Consider the following 21958-nt stretch of genomic DNA (forward strand, 5'->3'; position numbering starts at 1 on the left):
TCCTTTTAAACAAAGCATCCACTTTTGGAAAGTTACACGCAGACATATATCTCATACCACACGATTGTGTATGGCTTTTCTCAAAACTAGCATGCAGTAATTTCAGAACTTCCTATTTTAAACTAAGAAAACACGGGCATGTATGAGGCCCTGCACGACCATGTGTTATGATTTTAGAGATTGCAACACTTTTAGTTTCTATGAATTCTAGCAACCAAACATATTTATAAGCACATAAAAATATTTCTAAGCACCTTAGATTAATTTTCCGCATTCAAAGGTATATAAACACAATCAAGTCTTAGCCAATATCATCAACATACAAACCATGGACATCATCGTCATTAAACACAGTTTCAGCCTATGTACTGTGGTTTTTATATTCATATAACAATTTAAGCCATTTTTATACACACATCATTATCAATCCATCATTAAAATTCCCTAACTAAATATCTAGAAGCAACAAGTCTTATTCAAAGTGCACAAAGTCATCTTAAATCGAATACTACTTGGCCAAAATGACACCATTTACTTGTCTTCCAATATACAAGTAGTCTTTGCATGGCTAAGAGAAATTTCAATGATAGTAAGACTCTCCTCTCACTGCTCCTTTATTTGGGTGTGGCTGGGGGTGAGAAAAAACAAGTGAAGAGAATTAGGTTAAATGCCTTTTTATTTTGCCTCTTCGACTTGACACACAAGCGTATGTCTATAGTACACAAACGTGTGTCGTGTCATGCAACTAAGGCAACACCTGATCTTGCCACAATTTTTTCTTTTTTGATAATTTCAAATTTGCTGGCGATACACTATACACAGGCATGTATCACCCTAAAGAATATTAATTAACTCACTTAAAATAAGAGAAAAGACTAAAATGCCCTTAGGCTTACTTGTGGGTGTTACACATAACAGTAATGCATTTATTGGATCACATATTATAAATGTTGAGTGTGAGAATTTTGAGATTGGTAGAATTTAATGAAATTCTCATCCAATATTAATAATGGTGCAATTGGATTGAATCTTAAAATGTCAAACATTTAAGTCATGAAAGATGATAGAAAACATAATAAACTTTCGATTTTGTACCTTATGTAAGATATTTTAATTTTTAATGTGTAATTGTGACAATTGATGTATATTTTTCTAGGAAAGGAGTTGAACATGAGACAAAGAGGATGGTTAAAGTCGGTCAAGGATTGTTATTGTTCAATTTATTACCACTAATAAGATTAAGTTGATTTGTATGTGTGAAATTTTGAGGACAAAATTTTTTAAGTGAGGGAGAAATGTAACATACTGTTTTTATGTAAAAAAAAAAAAAGTGTATATATATATATACACACACACACACACACACACATACATATATATATATATATATATATATATATATATATATATATATTATTTGGTAAATAAAATATAATGAGATATTGATGGATATTTAAAGGAAATGATAAGAATATATAAATATAGATGTAAAAACTTATTAAAGGGTGTGCAATTAAAGGAATTCTTATCGTGGAAATTACAATTTAAATTTCAAACTCAAGGGGAGTAATCAAGGGATGTGATTAGATAAATTGGAGGATAAGGACATTAAAGGATTTTAATTAGGTATGAAAAGAAGAGATATGATTGGATAAGTAGATATTAAAAGTTTTTAATTGAGGGGATCTTATTCCTTTGAATAACTTTATATAAACTGCTCTTTTCCTTATTCCAAGAGTTTACATCCTATAAACCAAAAAAAAAAAAAAATCTTATTTCTTCCACACTTTGGCAATTGAAGAAGGGGAGGTGTAGGGTTATTTCAATTAAGAGGCTAGAAATTTGGGTAAGTTTAACCTTTCCCTTTCATTACATTAAATTTTAGAATTATGATTTCTTTTATTAGATTATTATTGATTTAGGTTTTCAATTTTGTTAGCATAGTATTGGTGATAGAATTGTGTCTGTGCATATTAAAAACTTAAAATTCCAGATAATTTGTAATTCTATCTTTATTAAATGTTTTGATGAAGAAATTTATTTCATTTGCAATTGAAAACTTTTTTGGAATTTCTATAACATGTATTTTCAATTATGCCAAAATTTCATAATTTTTTGAAAATAATATAAATTACTAAAAATCTTAGAACAATGACTGTTCCACGAAAAATTCTGCATTTTGATCAATTTGATTATCTGAATTTCTTGAATGTTTTGATCAAGTATCTTATATCAATTGTATCTTAAAATTTTTCTGAAAATTTTATTATATGTCTATTAATTTATATCAAAATTTCAAAAAATTCTCAATACCTATAGAATTTGTTAAAAATCAATTAACAGGGGTTATCCAGTAAAGATTTGGTTTTCTGGACAATGTTAATACCCTCTCCTTATTGAACATTTTGAAAATGAAATTGAACTTTGTTTCATATGAAAATTTTCTTATTTGTTTACTTTAATTTTTCCAAATTTTGTGAATTTATGATGAATGATTAATTTAATAAAAATCATGTAATCATAAATGTCATATGAAGAGTCTGTATATGCACAATAAGTTTAGATGGAGTTTATTATAATTTAACACTAGAATTATGATTTATAAGGTTTGCGGGCTATTAGTGGATACTTCTAAGATTAAGATTTGATAGTGTGAAGTTTGATTTAAGATTGCTAGGCAATGTGGGGACACTTGTATCTCTTAGGCGATTAAAGAAGTATTTGACTTTTGTTTTATACTGACAATGTTTATATGATGATTTATGTTATAAAATTTTTTTTAATTAGGACTGATAAATTATGTTATGATTTTATTTTATGACTATACGTTAGAAGTATCTAATCTTTTTAGCTATAATATTTGTGAAAAGTGTTTTTTGATATTTTCTATAGAACAAAACTAATATTATATTAAATGGCTGTTAAGATGGAAGTATTAGATGAATTTCTTAAATAAAGGTTTTTGAATATTTTTCAAAGATAAAAAGGTTTACTAAAAAGAAAAGTTTTATAAAATTGTTTTTGTTGAATTTCCGTAGTAAGATAAGAAATTGGCAGATTTATAAATCAATAAATGTGACAAGATTATAAAATATTTAAAGACATATGTTGAATGTTGAAAGGTTTGCAGACCAATTATGAATATGAATTATGAAGGGTCTACAGACCTATATAAATATGAATATGATGGAGGGTTTATAAACCTATACAAATATGAATACGATGAAGGGTTTATGGACTTATTATAAATATGAATACAATGAAAGATCTGCAAACCTTTATGAATATGAATATAAATGATGAAAAGTCTATGGACATACGATGCAAATAAGAATATGATGAGTCATCGGGGGTACAGGTGACACTACGTGGTAAAGGCTAAGTATGAATTTTATGTTTTCTTTTTATGAGCTTACAAATTTTATGAATTCTTCTAAGATTATTTTATGAAAAATAACAAATTTTGTTTGTGCTTATGATTGATGAATATGAAGTGTTTATACTTGTTTTTGCTTATGATAATGAATATGAAAATATTTACACTATTTTTCTTATAACATATTAATATGGAAATGTTTTATTTTCATTATGATTGTGGAATACGAAAAGTTTTATTCTTGTTTTTCTTTGTGACTAAGTATTTTGAAAGTAAATAAGTCTTTATGATACAACATTTATACAAAGTTACCTATTATGTTTGTTTTGAGTTGATGGCTCACTCCTCATCTTCATCATTTTGCAAAATAAAATTTCTAGAGTAGCTAACAGGTATGAAACAAAATGAAATCAAGGAAAGAGAGGTTGAGGAAATTATTGATGTGTAGAGTTTATGATTCACTAATTATGTGATTAGGAAATATTTTATGTAAGACTTTGAATATGTTAAAGTTAATGGATTATTATTTATGATGAATTTAGAAAATCTTATGTTGCAAAAATAATTATATATTAGAATAAAGCCATGGAAAATAAGTAGCATTTCAATTCGAAGAAGTTCCAAATTTGGGGTGTCACATGTATGAGATTAGTCTTATGAATATGAAACCTGGAGAACATTAAGACTAAAGTTCAATGGAAGCCGTCATATGAGGTATGGGATCGTAATTTTGATGAAGAAAGCAAAATATCTCTATCTAGATCAGCTGGATCGTGTTAGGATATTCTTTGGGAACTTGACAGAGAAGGTTACCCAAAATTCAAGCATCTCTTTGTACAAAATAGTACAGAAATTGTGTATATTGTCAACTCGATGGAGTGCATTCATTCTAATGATGCCTTTCCAGTCTTAGAATCAATGTTTCTCATTAATTTATGTCTTATAGAGAAGATATGTTGCGGCCTAAATCAAAGTCTTTTAGCCAATTGAGAATAATAAACGTAGCTAATTGTGACAAGTTGAGGTATCTCTTCTCATCCTCTATGGCCAAAAACATATTGCTGCTTGAAGAAATCAATACTGAGAATATATCGGTTAATCTATTCCAGCCCATGTCTTCCCATATTCAATGCTTAAATATCTTAACCGTGGAAAAGTGTAACAGTTTGAAGTTTCTGTTTTCATCTTTTGTGGTCAAAAGTTTAGTGCAACTCTAAAAGCTTGTTATATGCAACTATAAGTCAATGGAAGCAATAATATTTGAGTCAGAGGATTAGAAGTAGCAGATAAGATAACTGAAATGACTTTTCTTAAACTATTCTACTTAAAGCTACAAGGGCTTCCAAAACTCACAAGATTTGGTATTGGAAATTCACTTTAATTCCCGACCTTGAATGAACTTCACATTGAGAGTAGCTCTAGTTTAAAGACGTTCTTCCCCAATTCTTCTAGTGTTGAAGTTGTTGTGCAGCAGAAATATAAAAATACAATTTCTATGTTATTGAATATAATAAATAATTAAGGCAGAAAATAAAAGAAAGATAACAGAAAAATTTATGAGGTTCGGTAAATGTACCTACGTCTTCGGCGCCGCTGACTACTTTCACTATCTTTAAAGAATAGTTACAAAGGAATAATAAACTATTAGAAATTTCTAATAATCGGATTCTCTCAATATAATTGTGTTTAACTATAATTGTTTTTTAGATGATTTTGAATTAAAACCAAGACCTTTATTTATAGTCTTTGGTAAAATACAAAGAGAATAAATTAATAGATATGGGACCTAAGAGCTAATTTTCCAACAATCTCCACCTTGGCGATTTAGCACGTCTCACCAAATTTCCCTTATGTTTTCCTTCTTCAGCGACGACTTCAAATGCGCCTTGTGGCATAATTTAAGCTTGCAGGATGTTGATCAAGTTCAAACAATGATTGAACTCGATCGTTGTTACCACCTCGGTCATCATATCTGTAGGGTTTTCAGCAATCCCAATTTTCAGGAGTTGTATATTCCCTTTTTCAACTATCTTCCTTACAAAATGATATCTAGCATCAATATGCTTAGTCTATGCATGGAATACTGGATTCTTTGCCAAATGAATTGCACTTTGACCATTAGAATACATATTGACATGCTTCTGAACAATTCCTAAATCTTCCAGCAATCCCTGTAACTAAATAGCTTTCTTTATAGCCTCTATAACTATCATATACTCTGCCTCTGTAGTAGACAAAGCAACTGTAGATTGAAAGTTAGACTTCCAACTGATCGGTGCTTTTGCAAGAGTAAAAACATAATCAGTAGTTGATCGACATTTATCCAAATCACCAGCATAATTAGAGTCAACATATCCAGTCACATCTTGACCAAGTACATCATCATGCTCAAATACTAAACCAATATCTACAGTCTTTAGTAAGTATCGTAAAATCTATTTCACAACTTGCCAATGTCCTTTACCAGGATCATGCATATACCTGCTCACAACTTCAACTTTATGTGAAATGTCAAGTCTTGTACACACCATTGCATACATCAAGCTACCAACTGCATTAGAATACAGAACTTGTGACATATATCTTCACTCTTCATCTGTACATAGAGATAAGGATGCACTAATCTTAAAATGAGGAGCAAGTGGAGTATTTTCAGGTTTTGACTTCTCAAAAATACCAAAACAGTGTAGTACCTTTTTCAAATATTCTTTTTGAGTCAAACTAACCTTACTTCTTCTTCTATCTCTACTAATCTCCATACCTAGAATCTTCTTGGCTTCTCCCAGATCTTTCATTTCAAATTCTTGATTGAGTTGTCTCTTCAATTTCTCAATTTCTTCTTGATTCTCTGAAGCTATCAGCATATCATCAACATACAATAATAGATAAACAAAAAACCCATCTTGTAGCCTGTGAAAATATACACAATTATCGTACTTGTTTCTTATGTACCTGTGCTCCATCATAAATCAATCAAATTGCTTGTACCACTGTCTTGGTGACTGTTTCAGTCCATAAAGCGATCTCCTTAGTTTGCAAATCCAATTCTCTTTGCCAGCAACCTTAAATCCTTCAGGTTGAGTCATATAAATTTCCTTTTCCAAATTACCATGTAGAAATGAAGTTTTCACATCAAGTTGAACTAGTTCAAGATTCAATTGTGCTACCAAGACCAACAAAATTCTAATAGAGGAATGCTTAACAATTGGAGAAAATACCTCATTGAAATCAATCCCTTCCTTTTGAGCATAACCTTTTGCTACCAACCTTATCTTGTAGTGAACATCTTATTTGCTAGGAAATCCATCTTTTCTTGCATACACCCACTTACACCCAATTGCCTTCTTGTTCTTTGGTAATTGAACTAACTACCAAGTTTCATTTTTCTAAAGAGATTGTAATTCCTCATCTATAGCATTCTTCCACTTTTAGCTTCTATAGGTGGAAGGAATTTCATCATCTATAATTGGAAGTTCACAGGCCACCATATCAGCAAATCGAGCAAGTTTACGTATTTCTCGTTTTGGCCTATGTGATGTAATTGATTCTTATTGTTATTGAGGTTCTTGGGTTGAAACCTCTCTATCTTCACTTTCCTCTTCTGCCACTAGAGTATCACTATCATTTTCAACAACTTTGGTTGGGTTTATAATTGTGATTGTCTCAAACTCCACCTGTTGCAGAGTACACTCCACCTGCTATTGAGTATTATCGATCCTTTTTGTTACCTTCTTTAACAAGACAGATTCATCAAAGATAACATCCCTACTGTGAATAATTTTCTTCAACTTAAGACACCAAAAATGATATCCTTTCACTCTAGAACTAACCTATATAAAAATTGCTTTCTTTGCTCTTGGATCTAATTTAGATTCATTTGTATGATAATAGGCAGTAGAACCAAACACACATAAGAAATCATAGTCATTAGCAGGTTTTCTAGACCATACCTTAAGGGGTGTTTTCCTTTCAATTGTAGTGGATGGTAAACGATTAATAAGATGACATGCATATGTAATAGCCTCAACCTAAAATGTTTTGCCCAACCCAACATTGGACAACATACATCTAACCTTCTCCAGCAAGGTTTGATTCATGCGTTCTGCCACCCCATTCTGTTATGGTGTTCCTTTAATTGAGAAATGACATATAATGCCTTCAACCTGACAAGCTTCAAAAAACGGATCACTAGTATACTCACCACCATTATCAGTCCTTAGTCGTTTGATTTTTCTACTAGTTTGAGTTTCAACCATTTTTTTCCATTTCAAGAAAACACCTAATACATCATTTTTCTTCTTTAAAGTATACACCTATGTCCTTCTAGAAAATTCATCAACAAACGTAATAAAGTAGTGCCTACCTCTCAAGGAAGTTATCTTAGTAGGTCCTCACATATTATAGTGAATATAATCCAAAATACCTTCAATATTATGAATTGCAGTACTAAATCTTATTTTTTTCTATTTTCCCAAGACACAATGCTCACAAAAATCTAACTTTCTGGTTTTTGCTCATTTCAATAAGTCTTGTTTCACAAAACTAAATAAGGTTTTTTCCCCTGCATGTCCTAAACGTATATGTCAAAGTTTGGTTGTCTCATCATCTATATCTTTTTTAGATACTACAACTATTGATTCAAAAATTGTACCACTATTATAATAATACAAGTTATTTCTTCTTATACCTTTCATCACTACAAAAGCACCAGAGATAACTTTTAAGACTCCATCTTGCATTGACACCTTAAAGCCTTTGGATTCCAAAACTCCCAAAGAGATGAGATTTTTCTTCAACTGTGGTACATGTCAAACATCTGTCAAAACTCTAGTTGATCTATCATTATTCTTTAAAAGGATTGAACCTATCCCCTCAGTTTTGCAAGGACTATCATTACCCATAAAAACAACTCCACCATTTAGTTTTTCATAATTGAAGAACCATTCCTTGTGTGGACACATATGATAAGTGCAACCCAAATCTAGAAGCCATTCATTATACTGAGATGTTATTGGTAGACTTACTAGAGTAAAGTCTAACTCATCTTCTTCAATTTCAGCTATATATGCATCTGAAACTACTTTGGTCTTACCTTTATCTTTCCTTTGTAACTTTAGACAATCTTTCTTCCAATGTCTTTTTTCTCGGCGGAAAGCACATTTATTTTTACTAGGTCTTTTCTTTGACTGAGATCTACCCTTTCTTTCTTACTTACGACTTTGATTTTGTCCTCTTATAGTAAGGGTTTCAATAGTTGTCTCTCTATTCTCTTATTGATCTTTCTTTCGAATTTCATTATTATTCAAAGTAGCACATACCTCATCGTAAGTCACTTTCTCCTTTCCATGAAGTAATGTAATGCTTAAATGACCTAATTCTTTAGGAAGAGATCTTAGTAGAAGTATTGTTTTATCTTCATCTTTGAAGGTTTCATCCAGGTTTAGTAAATCAGCTATCAATTGGTTAAAAGTATCAATATGATCACTTATATTTGTATCAGGTTTCAATTGAAGACGAAATAGTCTCTTCTTCAAATAAAGTCTATTCTCATTACTCTTTTTTATATACTTGTTTTCTAATGTCTTCCATATCTTACTTGCAGATATCTCTTTCATGAATGGATATTTTTGCTCTCTATAAAGACACATACGGATTGTACCACAAGCTTGACGATTGATCCTCACCCATTCTTTGTCATTGATCTTTTCTGGTTGTTCCTCCTTCAGAGCTATATCAAGATTTTCTTGACATAGAGCATCCATCACTTCACATTGCCATAAGCCAAAATTGTTTCGGCCTTCAAATTTTTCCACATCAATTTTTGTGATTGTCACAATTGTCTTTGTTGATGTCGATGCCATTTTTCGCTGACTAAGATTTACTTGGTACATAGTTTTCCAAATAACCAAGTTTTACAAATTTATATTTAATAGCTAAAACAAAATTACTATAACCTAAGATAGTAGTAAGTGCCAAAAAATGATAATATATGCATCAGAAAAATACCCAATAAAGATTGGTAGGGACAAAGCCTCCTTAAAAATCAGCCATCTTAAAAACCAACCTCTTTAAACAGCATTTTCCTAGACATGCATATAACCATATAAATAGCTACTCACTATCCTAAACCTAGTCTCTGATACCACTTGTTGTGTAGCGAAAATATAAAACACAATTTCTATGCTATTGAATATAATAAATAATTAAGGCAGAAAATAAAATTGTAGAAAATAAAAGAAAGAGAACACAAGAATTTACAAGGTTTGGTAAATGTATCTATGTCCTCGGCGCCGCTGATTACTTTCATTATCTTCAAAAAATAGTTGTAAAGGAAAAATAAATTATTAGAGATCCTTAATAATAGGATTCTCTCAATACAATTGTGTTTAACTACAATTGTTTTTGGGATGATTTTGAATTAAAACCAAGGCCTCTATTTATAGTCTTTGGTAAAATACAAATAGAATAAATTAATAGATGTAGGACCTAAAGAGCCAATTTTCCAACAGAAGTGAGCTTGGAGAACATTCTTACTACTAATATAAAGCCCCTATTTGACAAAAAATGTGAACTTATTAAATTTTCACAACTTGTCAGCCTTAAACTTCTAACATTCTTTATAGCTATTAGTGCTACCATTATATGCATTTAATTTCCAAAAATGGTCTTAAAACTATTATTGTAATTATCATTATCAGTATAATTATTATTAGATTCATTGTTTTTTTTTTTTGTAGGCTGATTTGTCTGGTCTAAAGAAGCTGACACTCTTAAACTTAGATAACTTGTAACTGATCTGGCACAATTAACTCCATGAAGACTCTTTTGGCAAATTAAAAGAATTGAGAGTCAAGGTTTTTGAAAAATTGATGGTTATTGTTCCACTTAATTTTATTCAAGGACTTTATAGCTTTCATAATCTAGAAACATTAACTGTTATGAATTGTTGGAGTGTGAAAAGTGTGTTTCCAGTTTTCATAGCTACTGGTCTTTTGCAACTTAAAGAGCTCTAGATAAGGTCTTGCGGGTTGGAGTAAGTTGCTGCTGATGAGGAAGTAGATAAGACCCTTAGATTTTTGTTTCCTCAATTAACCTTTCTTAAACTTCAGAATTTACCAGAGCTCAAACGTTTCTACTTGGGGCCGTATACAACAGAGTGGCCAATGCTAAAAAGATTGTTTGTGTATGATTGTAAGAATATAAAAGCATATGCTTTAGATGGAGAGATCCAACCTGCCCTATTTTCGTTTGAAAAGGTATGACTTCTCTTATTTTCATTTTATAGCTTTTCAAGTTGTTTCAGTCACTTACAATTTCATATAAAGTAACTAACGAAATAGACTGCTGCTTGTTGGTCACACGTATTTACTTGTCCATCAATTGTCAGGTCATACCCAATCTGGAATCATTGGGTTTATATGTTGATGACATAACATCATTATGTCTCAACCGTATTCCAGCTAGGAGCTTTGGGAAACTTTGATGAAATACTCCATTTGTATAATTGTATAACAAGATTACCATATGGAAACATTTGTCCAAAATCTTCAAACTCCGTATTTATGGAAATGACATCATTTGGTATACTTGATGACACCCTCAACCATTTGCTTCAAAAACATAAAGAATTTGGTCGTCCAAGAATGTAATGGATTGAAAAATATTTTAGCTACCTCAGTAGTGAGAACGCTTGTCCATCTCACAACAATCGTAATAAAAGAATGAGAGTTAGTAACAGAGGTTATAGGAAATGAGACAAAGACAAGAAAAAAGGCTATTGCTTTCAGCCAATTGAAAATGTTAGTGCTTCATTGTTTAAAAAATCTCATATGTTTCTGCTCGACCAATTATGTTTCAAATTCCGATGCTTGGAATAAGTAATTGTGAGTCAGTGCTCTAATTTGAAGACTTTTTCCTGGTGGAGATTTATGGACACCAAAACTAAATTAGGTGCAACTGACAATGGACATCGATGGAGAATATTTTTTGAAGGATAACCTTAATTTCATAATCCAACAATTGTTTTCAAAAACGGTGTGCAATCACAAAACTTGACTATTATCTTTATGTTTATTATTGTTATTATTCTTAGTACTATTATTATTATTATAATTTACTAATCAAGATTATGTGGGAAAGCTTTTACGACTCATGACTTAATAGGGTAAAATTAGACATGTCAAATAGGTCAGGCTACAAGTACACAAAAATGGCCTGATCTTGAAGGGCACGACCAACACGGTTACTATGTAGGCTGCAACCTATTGCCTGTACAGTTACTAGTCTAGCTAGTAGCCGTTGGGTTTGAAATTATTTTAATTATTTTTATTTCTTTCCTATATAAACTCATCCTTTCCCACTCTCTAAACCACACACATCCAACCTAATTTTTCAATCTCTCATTCTCTCTCTACATTTTCTTCTTTCAATCTCTTTCACATTCACCATTTTCTTTAGTCAATTTTAATATTTCAATTTCAATCTCAATTTCTCTTTACATCCTATTTATTCAATTTTTATATTAATTTTTTTGTTTTTGGTTTTCTAATAAAAAAATTAAAAAGATAATTATTTAAATTTACTAATATATGTTTCCTTCCAAATTAATATAATTGAGGACCATAGATTGCAAATTGATCCTCCAAATCACATTTTGTTTATATTTTCAAATGATGTAAAATCATTTTCTATTACTAATTATCGTATCTAATTAAAAGACACTCTTTATTTTATCGATGTCGACACGATAAACATGTTTTCTCTAATTACGTCTTCGTGAGTTACCCTATGCTTGAGTTGAGACAACCATATTTCATACGTTCTACTAACAAAAAGAACCAAGTAACTCACACACCTAGTCTTCAGACAGTGTCACTCGTAATTTTTGTTATACCTATTACTGTCACCATTCTCTTAAGGTGTATTAACAACATAATTTCTTTTTTATTTTTACAATTTTTCAATTATTTTTTTCTTTAAAATATTTTTATAATGAACAAAACATAATCTGCACTAAACATAAATGGTGTGCAAGCGATGGAAAAACTTAACTTTTGTAGACTCATTTAATTAGAAATGGATGTAGTGTAAACACTATAACAGAGACTGTGTAAGGTCTCAATTACAATGTTTACATTGCACCCATTTCTGATCAATGGATTCTACAAAAATGAAGTCATCCAATCGTCTGAATATTTTTTCGTTTAAAACATATTAAGTATTTTTATTATCAAAATATTTTTTAAAAAATAATAATTAACAAAATTATAAAAGCAAATTAGAAATTAAGTTGTTAATAGATATTAACAGAATTGTGATAACAACGGGCATAGAAAAACACGAGAAACACTATCAAAAAAACCACTCACGTAAGTTATTCGATTTTTCTTGATGGTTGAGCATATGAAAAATTGTTGTCCTGACTCAAGTATTAGGTAAGTAAAAAAGATGTAGATAGAAAAAGTAAGTTCATTATAGCGCCACCAATAAAATAAAGAGTTTCTTTTAATTAAATACAACAATTAGTAATAGAAAATGATTTTACATCATTTGAAAATATAAACAAAATGTGACTTGACAGATCGACTTGCAATTTACGATCCTCAATTGTATTAATTTAGAAGAAAATTTATATTAGTAAATTTAAATAATTAATTTTTTAATAAATTAATTATTATAAAAACGGGCCAACTTTCGTTTAGGGCCTGTCACAGCACAACCCTATACATAGGGCCATGTCATGGGCCCATTAAAATTAGAGGGGTGGCTCACCTAAAGACTTGCTATTATGTGGACCTTGGGCCCAACACAATCCACAAGACTGGTAGGCCGTATCGAAGCCAACCCAGCATGACTTAGTGGCACCTCTAGGTAGAATACAATAAGGCATAAGAAAACCAATTGCTAAGCAAATTTGGAAGCGGTAGAATTGTTCTATATTTGTCACTAGGAGATTTATAACTAAGTAAATTTGTATCTAGTGTTACGATCAGTTATGTCCAAGGGCTATAGCAATATTTAATAGGATCTTTTCTTATATATCATTTTGCTTCTATTTAGTTATTTGTTTATTTTGAGATTTTGTTGTTATTATATTTACATTTGTTGACATTATTAGTTTCTTCTTTGTCGAGAGAAATCAGTTCCCTCCTTGTAAAACTTACATTAAGGACAAAAACAGTAACGGTGTTAAAGTTGTCGTTTGTTCAAGTTGACCATAAAATATGGACATAATTATAATTCGTTTTCTTTTTATGATCCTAAAATGTACGGGTTAAGTTATTCATTGAGCCTCTCAAAAGCTAGAACTCTGGAGCCACTTACAAGTATGAATGTTTCAGATTGCAGAATGATGAATCAAATTATAAATCAGTTGGATGGTGAAGTGGTGAAGGATTCAATTGCTTTCAACAAATTGAATAATTTGGAAATTCGTTGTCTACCCTTGAACTTCCAGTCTTGAACAAAGTAGCCATCAAACAATGCTTGAAGGTGGAAACTTTTTCTTATGTTATTTTAAGCATGCCAAAGCTACAAAGGTGACAACTGATAGAAGGAAAGGATGAAGTTGAAGAATGTAGGGAAGGGAACCTAAACCTTAATTCTGCTATAAAGTTGTTCAGGAAAGGGGTAGGTTTTGATTCCCAACATATACAAATATATATATTTTTGCTGATTATCCCCTTCGAATATAGTTACTCGTTATTTGATCAATACAAAGACATTGTTATGAACAGAAAATTCATTTTTCTTTTTTCAGTTTATGATATAGTATGCATCTTTATAATTATAAAATTTGTAGACTTCTACAGAAGATTGAGGTCATTGTTCATTTTTCTTAGTAGAATTTGTTCATATGAAAGTTAGAATAAGTCTGGGATACAAATGCGGCTCCATTTTTGTCTAGATAAGATGGACTTTAGTTCTGATTTTTTCATTGATATGTAGTCTTGACATTTGATCAAATAGCGGGAAATGCCCAGTTGCACATTCATCCTGTTGCATTACTATTTGGATTGATTTATGCATTTTTGTTTCTCAAGTAGCTGAACAATTTTTCCATACTCTATTTGTGAATTTCTGTTTTAATGCATTATTTGCAGTTTCAGCATTGAATCTTTGGTCTATTTTCACAATTTTTGATAAAAGATTCTTTTTGAAAAAATGTTAAACATTAGCTTACACTACAAGGCACGTTTGAACCGGGATTTACGAAGCAAGATTTTTCTTGGAAGAATTTTTTTGCAATAATTTTTCAGTTGAAATGTGATTGACTAATGCCAAATGGAAAACATATCTAGTTCATCATTTAATGATCTGTCAGGTTTATCTTCTTGTCACTGCTAAAGAATTGAAAATTGTTTGTAAGTTGCTTGCTTTCTCAGAATCTATGCTTCGTATATCTGAATTGCAATTTTCACTAGAAATCTGGACAAATTTAGAGGGAATATTTTGTTTCTAAATTGAAATTGTGGACCGTGCATATGAAGAGTTTCTTTTAAAGAAGGATTCCTTGAATATTACTGATTACAAGTTTGAGAAGAAAGACTCAGCTGATAGTCCATCATCTAATGGCCAAGAAATACATGGTGAATAGTTGTTTGTTAGTCTACATGTTGGGAATTTAAAGCATTTGTAGTGAATCTCTCCTCTATAATCCATTCTGTCTTTTAGCTAGAAGCTAAGTTTTTAGTACTGCAAAAGTGTGAGCTTATGTTAAAGGCCTGTTGGTGTACATTTTGGGTGTTTGATTATTTGTTGATACTTTTTCAGCTTCAAATTTATTAAAAACTGATTGTGACTTTTGTGTAATATGAGTTTCAATCTTCACACTTATAAACCCAATATATATTTCCGATATGGTATCAGAGCACGAGCCAAACGGCAGGTTTAACAGCTTAAGTGTTCCTGGATACAAATGACAATGCATCCAGCCAAAAATCGGCTGAGCCGAAAGACAGGTCTAACAATCTAGGTGTTTGCACTTAAGCGGGAGTGTTGGAGACTCAAATAAAGAAGAGGCTCACATCTAATAAACTTAAGTAAAATGAGTGGTATATAAGTGTTGTGGATTGGACCTTAACACAAGTCAAATGGTTTTGTGTAACATAAATTTCAATCTTCACACTTATAAACCCAATATATATTTCCGACAATTTTTTAAGGTCCAAAACTTGCTGAAACAAAGATTGATCCTATAGCTTCTTCAGTTCCATTGCCTGCTTACTAGATCAAAAAGCAACCAAGATCCAAAGTCAGAGATACGTAACTTGTCAGGTTCCTCAAATACTTTCCTTTCATCTTGCCAAAACACTTCTTCACAACCTATCACAGTTACTGAAACTCTGAATAATCCTTAGTGGAATGTCACTTTAAAAGTTTCTGTTTAATTTTTTCATATTTCCATAATTTATGTTTTAAAAGTCCGATTGTTTCTTGGGTAACCTTCAGTTTCTATTCTAAAATATCTGTTTTTTTTTTTTTTTTTAATTTCAAATTGTAGATGTTATTTTGTGTTGGTTGAACAGTTGGCCTTTCTCTTATCAGAAATGGAACAGGATTTTGATGTGAACGGCAATGATACACTCTGTTTGGGGGAGCCTTTGTTGGAAGATTTGGACCAACACTGGCTAATGCCACAGAGACCATGCTTGACTTCAAAAGTTATTTAAGGTAGGAGAATTCAACTTAACTTTCGCATTGTAGTTGAAGATTTAATTGGATTCCTGCAGTTGCAATTTACCAAGGTTTCTAATAATAATGCTTTTAGAATTATTTTGGGAGGTGTTGGTGATCAAATGTTGTCGTTTTGGCAGCTATAGAGTTGTGAAATTCTTTTGAAGCCTTTTCAAAGCTTATGACTTTCAAGCCTATTTCCTATTGGCATGGTTTGTGGAGACTAGAGGAAGCTGGGATTTCATAGGTATATTTTTTCTTCGGAAGTATTATTCTGCCCCCAATTTTCATGTTCTAAATTAAAATTTTTAACAGTGTTCTTTTTTAATACTGGCATAAATTCTTTATATGTTGAGCAGATATCACAGTCAATTGTGTTGGCTAGACAATTGCTCTTCTTCTAATAAAGACATGAAGCATTTGGAAGGCAATGATCGATACACTCCCTCATCGAAGAATTGTTTTATGAGGCCACAACGAGATTCCCATTGCTTCACCTCCACAAAGAGGAATATATGGCAGAGTTTCCAGATCCTTCATGTCTAAAACCTTCTTGTTAATACACAAGAGGTGTATTTGGGACGGTAGAAAGTATAATTTTAATTCGCTAGACTGCCAATTCTTCCAAGAACAAGATAATTCCGACTTAACATCACTTTCTATTTATGTTTAAGCACACAACTCGTTGATCGTTTGAAAGGGCTTTGGAAGATAAGAAAATGCATTTTTCTAATAATCAGTCTGTGTGTGTATATATATATGTTGTATGACTACATGTGCGGGATAAAGTATGAATAGTTCTATTAAAAAATTGATAAAACTTTACATTATATTAAATAATTATATTACTGTTATAAGAAGTGAGATAATTTTTTATACAGGGATTTGACTATTTTGAAAACACAAATATTTATAATATTCCAATTAATATATAATTGAAGTTATATATAGATGTTGTGTAGATTTTCTACTTTTAGAAGAATACCGAATTAGCAAGATTCAAGTATAAGAATAGACAAAGTTAGAATATACAAGGATGAAACAAACGATTTTTATGTTGTTTGGTCCAAAAACTTTAAAAGCTTGCATTTATAGTGGTGTTTTTGAGTTAATCGAAATGTATTACAAAATAATTTGCTAATGACAATAATCGACCTATCTTTACTAATCAAAATATTAGTTAAATAGGTCTCTTACTATTCATGTTATAGTGAAAGATTACATTTAAGTAAATATAGTAATTAAACGTAATAATGCAACAATAACTTTCAAAACAGTGGGTAGAGTAATTTTCAAAAGACACTTAAAGATTGGTTGTATTAGCTTCAGGCTCCTTTTGATAATTCCAATGTAGTTAATTTTCAAAATATCACTACTTTAATTCCTTTGCTTTCAAATAACACTGTTGATATGAGTGTGATTGAAAAATGTAAGAATTTGGTTTTTATTTTAATAAAACTGACGTTTATTTTTAGCATAATAGGTTGGGTCTGTTTTTAGAACTTTGAATTTCAGTGTTGATTTTACTGATTTTTCTGTGAAGATTATCACTTCAGAAAATATAAATAATGTCATTTCTCTGTTTTTAATACTAGAATATCCAAAGCTTTAGAGTTAGTACATAATGACGTGTGTAATATCCCTTTCCAGAAGTACTGTTTTCCGAAAAAAGGATGTTACTAAGTACTAAATTAAACTATTAAAGCATGCATTTACTTAAAATTTAAAATTATACATCAAAATTACAAAAATAACCTTACAATAAAAATAATCGAAAGTGTACAAAAGATGTCATAAAATAAGTAAGTGATCATCATCCAACAATACAGTGTAGAACATATACATAGTCCATATGATTAATCAACAAATTGAAACCAAAGACACGAACCGAGAAATAACGTAAATGCCCTCATGTAGATTCTACGCTTGCTAGCCACCCTTGTCACATATAAGGGATGAGTGAAAAGTCACTAAGTAAATAGGAAAATCTCTTAACTTTTATTAAATCCACAAAATATCCCTTGGCTCGTCGTAGAATATCTTGATCATCATGAGTTAATCTCTAAATTCCCACTGTCATAATGTGGATACTATTATTCGCATCTAATAACTTGGAAAATTTTAAACTTTGTAACATATTTATCAAGACTAGGGCGATCGAACTAGATCGATACAGAGATTTGAAACCTTAGTCCTGTGAGCATCGCTTTGTATTTCACCCACCTACACCACTATGGACTACTGAACTAAAACTGGGCTCTACTATTAACAAATTACCCTATTATGGCTACAATGTCATACTACGAATATGTGCTACTACAGACTTGTCTTACTGTGGCCAATGTAGCTAAGGAGTATAAACACTTATCCATGTAGCTAGCAAGGTTACATCTCAAGTCACATAATCAACTCATGCTCATTTGAGCTTCCACCTATAACACCTCTTTCAAAAATACTGTCCTTTAAAGAAAGATATCACTAACGTTGACTGTTTAAGCATGCATTCACTTAATAAAATTAAACATTCATCCATTGATAACAAATTTATTGAAATACCCCTTAATAAATTGAACAACCAGAAGCATACAAAAGATGTCAAAAGAAATAAACACATCATCCCAACATAATTACCTAAGTCAAGTGTGTGACTTATACATCAAAACATAAATCCATAACATAAACAAGATGAAATAAATTGTAAAAAAGATAACATATATGCCCTCATGTTGAATCTATGCTAACTGACTGTTGCTCACCTCGTAGCTATCACGATCACCTGTACCTGCACATATAAAAAGTAAGGGAATGGGTGAAAAGTCACTCAATAAGTAGAAAACTCATTTACTCTTTTTACATAATCCTCAAATTAACCTTGGCTTGACCCGTCATAACTTAGTCATCTAGAGTCTATTTTTAAACTCTCATCAGGACAAAATGAGTCTTGTAATTCATATCTATAACTCAAGAACTTCCTGGCTATATAACATATCTCTTGAGGTCAATTGTGTCTCACTTGGTCACTAAAAAATCACTTTAAATCTTGAACTAGTGTAACCATATCATCTTTTAAAGAAAGCACTATCATTAGTAACTGTAATTGTATATTAGGCTAATCATATTGGACCAATACAGGGATTTACGTGCTCTAGGCATGTGACAATCGTCCTTGCTTCATGGATGGTCATTCATGACATCTGGAATGCATAAACTAGACCTGTTTCACACCCTCAATTATCTCTATGTAATTCTTAACAATTCAGCACATTACATCAAGTATTTCTAGCATTTTAGCATGTGTATAAATCCATATTACTGCATCAAACTCAACAAAAGTCTTTCAACCCTAATATGCGAAATTTCTACCCATAATTTAACACCACATAACATCCATCTTGTAATCACATAAACTTAATCAGAATTACCGTAAAACATAATCTACATAGGACAAATATCTTCAGTATATTTAATAAATCACAACAAAATCTTCCTTCTACTAATTATCATAAATAGATCCTTCCAACATACAAATTGACATGCTATTCTCCCATCAAGAATAAAACATCACCACATTTACACAATCTCAATTTGGCAGAGGAGAATCCTCAGTTTTCAACAGGATATTTCCAAGCACTTACGTTTTTAAATAATATTTCCAACCTAATAGGGGATGTATGTTGAAATTGAAATTGAAATTGATAGTTTTAATACTTAGTCACTTTTTAAATAAATTCTAAACTATATAGAAATTAATAAATAAAACTATATATATACACTTTTAATTATATAAATAAGTATACACATCATATATCATTATATGATTAATTGATTTTGAATTAAAGATAAAATAATATTCACTCTTATGAGTACACATCATATATATATCCAATTGTAGAAATATTGTTGAAGAAAAAGTAAATGCTTAGAATATTTAAGAATATTTCATGCACTTACTTTCTTAATTAATATTTCTAAACCAGTACCTAATTCCCTTATTCATCAATTTTTTTATTTATTATGGGAAAACATTAATTTTAATTTCTATATATTCTAAACACTTTATTGGTAAGAACAGTATTAAGTTAAAATTATATAGAAATATGAATGCATTATAATTTTTACTGGATTTCTTTCCTCTTGTAATTCTTGACCTTCTTAACTTAGTTAATCACTTGATTCTGATATTAATTTTGATTTTTATCTATAAAAAGTTGCAAAATCTTAGGGCCTTTCTTCAATTCTTTTTGTCCTTTCATTTATCATGATCAATTTCAATACGGTTTACCCACTTCTTCTACTTGGCTTGCTAGTAGCTAGCCTTGACACAACAGGTAGAATTTTTATAGGTAGAATATATATTTTGTTCAGATTAATTCACTTAAAATGTGGCTAATTAATTTGCTGATTTTATATTTTGACATGCATGCAGTTGCTCAAATAGGTGTTTGTTATGGACTGCTTGGCGATAATTTACCACCAAAAGCAGAAGTGATTGCTCTTTACCAGCAGAAGGGCATCACTAGAATGAGACTGTATAATCCTGACGCAGATGCTCTTGAAGCTCTCAGAGGTTCCAACATTGGGCTCATGCTTGGTGTTCCAAATGGTGATCTTGAAAGACTTGCTTCCAATCAAGCTGAAGCAACCGCTTGGGTTCAGAATAACATCATAAAATACAGAGATGTATCATTCCGATACATTGCTGCTGGAAACGAAATACAACCTGCCGATCCTCCATTTAAGTTTATAGTTCCAGCCATTCAAAACATCCACAACGCCATTGTTGCAGCTGGCCTCGCAAACCAAATTAAAGTATCCACTGCCATTGATCTTAGACCCCTTGCGGCATCTTACCCTCCATCAGCTGCTTCCTTCAGACAAGAATTTCAACCAACTCTTGATCCTCTCTTTACCTTCCTCAAACAAAACCAATCCCCACTACTTGTCAACGTATATACATTTTACGCTTATGCTGGAATGCCCAAAAATCCCACCAATCTTGATTACGCTCTTTTGAGGTCAAATGAAGTAATAGTTTCAGATCCTCCATTCAGTTATACCAACTTGTTTGATGCAACCCTGGATGCTGTTTATGCTGCACTCGAAAAGGCTGGCGCTCCTTCTATCGAAGTTGTTGTATCCGAGACTGGTTGGCCGTCAGCCGCTGGTGGTCCAGACACGACTTTAGAAAATGAACAGACTTATAATCAGAATTTGATTAACCATGTCAAGGCAGGGACTCCCAAGAGGCCTGAAAAGCCAATAGAAGCTTATTTGTTCGCCATGTTTGATGAAAATCAAAAGGAACCGGAAATGGAGAAACACTGGGGATTGTTTTCTCCAAATAAGGAGCCAAAGTTCCAAATTACATTTAATTAACTAGATACATAGAAAACCAAATTAGTTGTTTTTGGTGAACCAATTATCTGTAGTATGATGTAGAACCCACATATTAATAATAATAGTGCCATCAATATTATCAGTTAAAATGTCCAAAGTACTACTAATTATATTCATTAACCTACAAGCATACCATCAGTATTCTCAATTAACTCAACTTGTTAGAAAATACCACATGCATTTATGTTGTATGTCAAATGTATAAGAAAACAAGAGAGAACGATTGTTTCTCAACCGAGATTTGCCTTGATGACACTTTAACCTCAAGTGTGTCAATTTTTCCACCTATCGTCAGTATCTATTGGTAAAATTTATTGATTTACATGCTATAGCAGTTGGAAAGATGAAAATACGCCTTATTACCTTTTGGTGAATAACGTTTGCCTCCCAAACTTTTATTAAATTTTCGCCACCCTTTGTTTATATTTGATTAGAACCTACATATTAATAAATATTATCAGCTGAAATTCATTCCTATTTTATTCTTCATGTTTTGACATCATTGCATGA

The 21958-nt window shown here is 31.2% G+C and overlaps 1 protein-coding gene across 1 annotated transcript; it reads left to right on the forward strand.

Annotated features, from left to right (window-relative positions):
- Nucleotides 1–16215: 16215 nt before the first annotated feature.
- LOC123202571 (glucan endo-1,3-beta-glucosidase, basic isoform-like) lies at nucleotides 16216–21427 on the forward strand. Its single transcript, XM_044618507.1, has 3 exons — nucleotides 16216–16267; nucleotides 20359–20379; nucleotides 20478–21427. The coding sequence occupies exons 1-3, from the start codon at nucleotides 16261–16263 to the stop codon at nucleotides 21425–21427; spliced, it is 978 nt and encodes a 325-aa protein (XP_044474442.1). The 5' UTR covers nucleotides 16216–16260.
- Nucleotides 21428–21958: the final 531 nt, after the last annotated feature.

This window comes from Mangifera indica, chromosome 19 (genome assembly GCF_011075055.1).
Source record: "Mangifera indica cultivar Alphonso chromosome 19, CATAS_Mindica_2.1, whole genome shotgun sequence".
Classification (NCBI taxonomy): Eukaryota; Viridiplantae; Streptophyta; class Magnoliopsida; order Sapindales; family Anacardiaceae; genus Mangifera; species Mangifera indica.